The sequence below is a fragment of the Hyla sarda genome, chromosome 2, assembly GCF_029499605.1.
Source record: "Hyla sarda isolate aHylSar1 chromosome 2, aHylSar1.hap1, whole genome shotgun sequence".
Classification (NCBI taxonomy): domain Eukaryota; kingdom Metazoa; phylum Chordata; class Amphibia; order Anura; family Hylidae; genus Hyla; species Hyla sarda.
In genome coordinates this window covers 149,461,857-149,468,219 of record NC_079190.1, presented here as the reverse complement: position 1 = coordinate 149,468,219, position 6,363 = coordinate 149,461,857, and the positions used below count along the sequence as shown (strand labels likewise).

The window sequence follows — 6,363 nt, the reverse complement described above, 5'->3', positions numbered from 1 at the left end:
GCGGCGTAGGCATTGTGCTCCCTGGCTTTCCAGTGGGGGAAATGAAATCACAGCACTGACACTTCATATTTCCCTCTGGCAGCTGTGATTGGCTAGGAGGTCTAAACCAATCACAGGTCAGCCCGGGAAATATGACATTGCAGTGCTGTAATTTCATATTCCTGTCGGCTGGCTTGTCTCCCCGGCCACCCGGCCACATCTACCACCCACCCACAAGCTGTTGTAAGTAAAACTCCCAGCATGTCCTCAATTTAATGGCAGGCTGGGAGTTGTAGTTCTGCAACAGCTAGCGGGTGGCCAGTGAGCTGAGCTCCACAAAACGACACCCAAAAGTCGCATGTGAGACTTTTCATGTGACTTTTTAAAGATTGCTTTCAAAGGCAAGTTTGTAAGCGAGGTCTGACCTGGCTTACACTTGCGACTTTTTTTGCTTACGTGTGACTTTCACACTTGATAAATTCCCAACCACTGCAAAGTGAAAACTAAAAATTACATAGGTACAGCTGACTGGTATTTTTAGCTTAGCCACAAAAGTCGCACAAAAAGTTGCTTATGCGCACGTGCGACTATTTGTGTGACTTTTGTAAGCAAAAAATACCCTCTAAATCCATTGATAAATCTCCCCCATGGTGTCTATTCTGGCCTTGCTAACAATATTGGTGGTTTCTTAATGACAACTAAAAACTACATTGCATAAAAAAATAAAAATGGAAGAATGTTGAAATGACTTCTCCTAATGCCTAAAATCCTTTCACTTATACAATTTAATTATCTGATTGAACTTTTTAATGCAGCTAGAACAGATGCACTGTCTGCCTTTACACATAACTGAACATTAACATACTTATAATTTAATTTTATGTCTATAGCAAGGTTAATTTGTTTCTTTACTATTTCTTATGCTATATATAAGTTGCAGATATCATTGGGATTCAATGTTTTACTTGCAATATCCATTACACTCTGCAGACAATGTTCATTATTTTAGTTTTATTCTTGCAATCTTTTAATCCCTAACAATTCTGTTCTTAGTTCTGTTCTGGGAAATTCTGTTCTTTTATTTATTTATTTATTTTTTTTTTTTTAAATCAACTGGTGCCAAAAGTTGAACAGATTTGTAAATTACTTCTATTTAACCCCTTTGCGCAGAATGTCATATATAAACGCCGGGTTGTGCAGTGCGTTCGCGCATCCCGGCGTTTATAAATGACATGCAGTTAACCCGGCGCTGCACAGCAGCGCAAGGGTTAACAGGCAGAAATCCCGTGCCCAGCGGCGGGAGACAAGTTCTGCTTGACATCCCAGGACCATCTGTAATTGGTCCTGGGATTAGAGCCCTGTGATTGGTCCCTGTGGACCAATCACAGTGTATCAGTGTCTTTGTTACAATAACACCGGCTCCGAAGCTTTCAGTTCGTTCTGAACAGCGATCGGAGCCGGTGTTAGTGTTAGGACAGAAGACAGAAGACAGAAGAGTGTTAAAAAGCTTTTCTAAAAGCTAAAAATTTAAGTGGAAGTAAAAGAACCCCCCCAGTAGTGCCCCTTACCCTGCTGCTGCTGCCGCCGTCTGAAGTCTGCAGCCTGTCCGATCTGACAGGCTGCAGTGAAGATCCTAGTGACTGTCACTGTATATAACAGTGACAGTCTTGTATAAATCTGTGCCCCAGTAGTGCCCAGCAGTGCCCCCCAGTGCCCATCTGTGCCCATCTGCTGCCTCCTAAGTCTGCAGCCTGTGCGATCTGACAGGCTGCAGTGAAGATCCTAGTGACTGTCACTGAATATAACAGTGACAGTCTAGTGCCCATCAGTGCCCATCAGTGTCCAGTAGTGCCCATCAGTGCCCAGCAGTGCCCATCAGTCTCCAGTAGTGCCCAGCAGTGCCCCTTCCAATTGCTGTCCTCCCTGTCTGAAGTCTGCAGCCTGTGTGATCTGACAGGCTGCAGTGAAGATTGTAACTTGTAACTGTAACTGAATATAGTTACATTCTACAGTACAGTACAGTAATAAAGTTTCAGTGCCCATCAGTGCCCCTTATCCTGCTGCTGATTCATTCATTCGTTCATTCATTCATTCATTCGTTCATTCATTCATTCATTCGTTCATTCATTCATTCATTCGTTCATTCATTCATTCATTCATTCATTCATCAGCTGTGAAGAAATTGAAGTCTGTCACTGACCATAACAGTGACAGTGAAGAATAATATAAAATACTGTCAGTGCCCCTGAAGTGACTGTCACCCTTTCATCCCATCACCACCTTGCACACCTCCATACTACCCTGTTACGTTTTTTCCTGGTGCGTCACTGATTAGTGACAGCAGTGACAGTTCGCCGCTGTTTTTTTTTAGTTCTAGTGGCGCTTTTTGTTTCAGTTTTTCCGTTGTTATAAAAAAAGTAAAAAAGTAAAAAAAATATATAAAAATATAAAAATACAAAAAAAATATTGTTCTAGTGTTGTACATCAGAGACACTTCGCCACTTATAGTGTCATCCAATATGTCAAGGCGTCGCATGTACAGCACTGAGGAGGCATATGCCTTCTTGGCATCTTCCTCTGGTTCAGATAGTGGTGAAGAGTTGTTATATTTGCCCTCTTCTTCTTCCTCTTTCACTGATTCTGACGAGGAACCTCCCCGCCACCGCCCTAGGCCAGGTCCTAGTACCAGTCCTAGTACCAATATTGAGCCAGGTCCTAGTGCCATCTCTGAGTGGGCTCCAGCTTCAAACTTTATACCCAATTTGCCTGAGTTTGTGGCCACTGCAGGCATTCGTGTTGACACCGTGGGGTTGAAAGAAGCTGATTTTTTTCAGCTCTTCTTTTCAGAAGAGCTGATTAATTTGATAGTGGAGGAGACCAACCGGTATGCTGAGCAATTCATTGCGGCCAATCCACAGGCATATCATGCTAGGCCTTATCAATGGACGCCAACCAATGCACTAGAGCTCAAAAAATTTTTTGCCCTTTTGTTTAACATGGGCATAGTTAAAAAGCCCACAATTCGCTCCTATTGGAGTAATGATATGCTTTACCATACTCCACTGTACCGGTCGGTCATGCCAAGGAATCGGTTTGAAGCCCTCCTCAAATTTCTACATTATGCTAATAATGAAAATTGTCCACCTCCCAGTGATCCAAATTTTGATCGCATATATAAAATTCGGCCCCTTGTTAATTATTTAAATCAAAAATTTTCTGAAGTTTACACCCCAGAAAAAGAGATTGCAGTGGACGAATCTCTTGTGCACTTCAAAGGAAGGTTGCACTTTAGGCAATACCTGCCTAACAAACGGGCCAGGTATGGGGTAAAACTTTATAAGTTGTGCGAGAGCACAACCGGCTATACGCACAAATTCAGAGTCTATGAGGGGAAAGACTCTAAAATAGAGCCCCCAGAGTGTCCCCCCGTACTAAAAACAACGGGAAAAATAGTATGGGATCTAGTTCACCCCCTGCTAGATCAAGGGTATAACATCTACCTTGATAATTTTTACACTAGCGTCCCATTACTACAATGCCTGTTTGCCAAGGGGACTGTGGCCTGTGGTACCATCAGGCGAAATCAAAGGGATCTGCCTAAAATTTTTGTACGGCAAAAGTTGAAGAAGGGGGAAAGCAAGGCTGTGTGCAAGGACAACATGATGCTTGTGAAGTACCAGGACAAGCGTGATGTTCTTGTACTAACCACCTTACACCCAGACAGATCCACCCCTGTCCAAGTCCGTGGTACCACAGAGAGTGCCCCTAAACCGGTGTGTATCCAGGACTATAATAAGTTCATGGGAGGGGTGGATCTGTCAGATCAGGCCTTGCAGCCGTACACTGCCCTACGCAAAACTAAGACCTGGTATAAAAAATTGGCACTGCACCTCTTCCAAATTACCATGTACAATTCATTTGTGGTGTACAAACGTGCAGGAAATACATGCACATACCTGCAATTCCAGAAAAATGTTATTAAGGACTTTCTGTTTGGGGATCCGGAAGGGGAGGAAAGCAGAGCCACAGGATCGGAGAACAGAATAGTTCCAGGGCAACATTTTCCTGCGGTAGTTCCCCGTAGAGAATCGGGGAGTAGGCAACAGAAGCGGTGTCGGGTGTGCTCCAAGCGTGGCATTAGAAAATGCACTATATACCACTGTGAGACATGTCCCCACAAACCCGGTCTGTGCATTGAAGACTGTTTTAAAATCTATCACACAACATATGATATCTAATTTTGTCCCCTTTAATTATTTTTAGAATGACTTTGGATAACTCTACCCAATGCACCCTTGGAATGACATGTGAGCAATTCATTTATTTCCCCCTTTTTCTCCACTAAACTATTAAAAAAAATCTAATTGGCAAACCCCTAATAAAACTAAAAATTCCCATTATACCCCTAGATGAATACCTTGGCAGGTATAGTTTTATATTTTCAACATTTTGCTAAACCCTTAACAAAAAAAAAAATTCCATTATACCCCTAGATGAATACCTTGGCAGGTATAGTTTTATTTTCACTATCTTGCTAAACCCCTAAACAAAACTTAAAAAAATTTCCATTATACCCCTAGATGAATACCTCAGCAGGTTCCCGGGGTTCTGGCTCCATAGGGGCTTCCTAAATCCGACATGCCCCCAAAAAATTCTCTCTCCAAATTTTGCTCCTTCCCTTCTGAGACCTGTAGTTCACCAGCAAAGCATTTTACGTGCTTTTATGGGTTATTTCCTTGCTCAAGGGAAATGGGGCTACAAATTTTGGGGTAATTTTTCAGCTATAACCCCTTGTAAAAATGAAAAATTTGGGGAAAAACAAGCATTTTAGTGATTTTTTTATTTTATTTTTTACATATGCAAAAGTCGTGAAACACCTGTGGGGTATTAAGGTTCACTTGACCCCTTGTTACATTCCCCAAGGGGTCTAGTTTCCGAAATGGTATGCCATGTGTTTTTTTTTTTGCTGTCCTGGCACCATAGGGTCTTCCTAAATGCGGCATGCCCCCAGAGCACTTCCAAAAAGCCAAAATGTGACTCCTTCTCTTCTGAGACCTGTAGTGTGTCAGCAGAGCACTTTTCACCCCCATATGGGGTGTTTTCTGAATCGGGAGAAATTGGGCTTCAAATTTTGGGGGGCATTTTCTGCTTTAACCCTTTGTAAAAATGTCAAATTTTTGAGAAACCAAGCATTTTAGGTAAAAAATATATATATTTTTTTACATATGCAAAAGTCGTGAAACACCTGTGGGGTATTAAGGTTCACTTTACCCCTTGTTACATTCCCCAAGGGGTCTAGTTTCCAAAATGGTATGCCATGTGTTTTTTTTTTGCTGTCCTGGCACCATAGGGGCTTCCTAAATGCGGCATGCCCCCAGAGCAAAATTTGCTTCCAAAAAGCCAAATGTGACTCCTTCTCTTCTGAGACCTGTAGTGCACCAGCAGAGCACTTTTCACCCCCATATGGGGTGTTTTCTGAATCGGGAGAAATTGGGCTTCAAATTTTGGGGGGTATTTTCTGCTTTAACCCTTTGTAAAAATGTAAAATTTTTGAGAAACCAAGCATTTTAGGTAAAAAATATATATTTTTTTTACATATGCAAAAGTCGTGAAACCCCTGTGGGGTATTAAGGTTCACTTTACCACTTGTTACGTTCCCCAAGGGGTCTAGTTTCCAAAATGGTATGTCATGTGTTTTTTTTTCCTGTCCTGGCACCATAGGGGCTTCCTAAATGCGGCATGCCCCCAGGGCAAAATTTGCTTCCAAAAAGCCAAATGTGACTCCTTCTCTTCTGAGACCTGTAGTGCACCAGCAGAGCACTTTTCACCCCCATATGGGGTGTTTTCTGAATCGGGAGAAATTGGGCTTCAAATATTGGGGGGTATTTTCTGCTTTAACCCTTTGTAAAAATGTAAAATTTTTGAGAAACCAAGCATTTTAGGTAAAAAATATATATATTTTTTTACATATGCAAAAGTCTTGAAACCCCTGTGGGGTATTAAGGTTCACTTTTCCCCTTGTTACGTTCCCCAAGGGGTCTAGTTTCCAAAATGGTATGTCAAGTGTTTTTTTTTTGCTTTCCTGGCACCATAGGGGCTTCCTAAATGCGGCATGCCCCCAGAGCAAAATTTGCTTCCAAAAAGCCAAATGTGACTCCTTCTCTTTTGAGACATGTAGTGCGCCAGCAGAGCACTTTTCACCCCCATATGGGGTGTTTTCTGAATCAGGAGAAATTGGGCTTCAAATATTGGGGGGTATTTTCTGCTTTAACCCTTTGTAAAAATGTAAAATTTTTGAGAAACCAAGCATTTTAGGTAAAAAATATATATATTTTTTTACATATGCAAAAGTCTTGAAACCCCTGTGGGGTATTAAGGTTCACT

At 41.9% G+C, this 6,363-nt stretch overlaps 1 protein-coding gene across 1 annotated transcript; it reads left to right on the top strand.

The window, feature by feature from the left end:
- Window positions 1-2,498: 2,498 nt before the first annotated feature.
- LOC130357406 (piggyBac transposable element-derived protein 4-like) lies at window positions 2,499-4,217 on the top strand. Its single transcript, XM_056560100.1, has one exon. It carries the CDS (start codon window positions 2,499-2,501, stop codon window positions 4,215-4,217), a length of 1,719 nt encoding a protein of 572 aa, XP_056416075.1.
- The last annotated feature ends 2,146 nt before the right edge of the window (window positions 4,218-6,363 follow it).

Excerpts from the sequence above, each read along its gene's own strand:
- LOC130357406 (XM_056560100.1), top strand. The coding sequence starts at position 2,499 with ATGTCAAGGCGTCGCATGTACAGCACTGAGGAGGCATATGCCTTCTTG.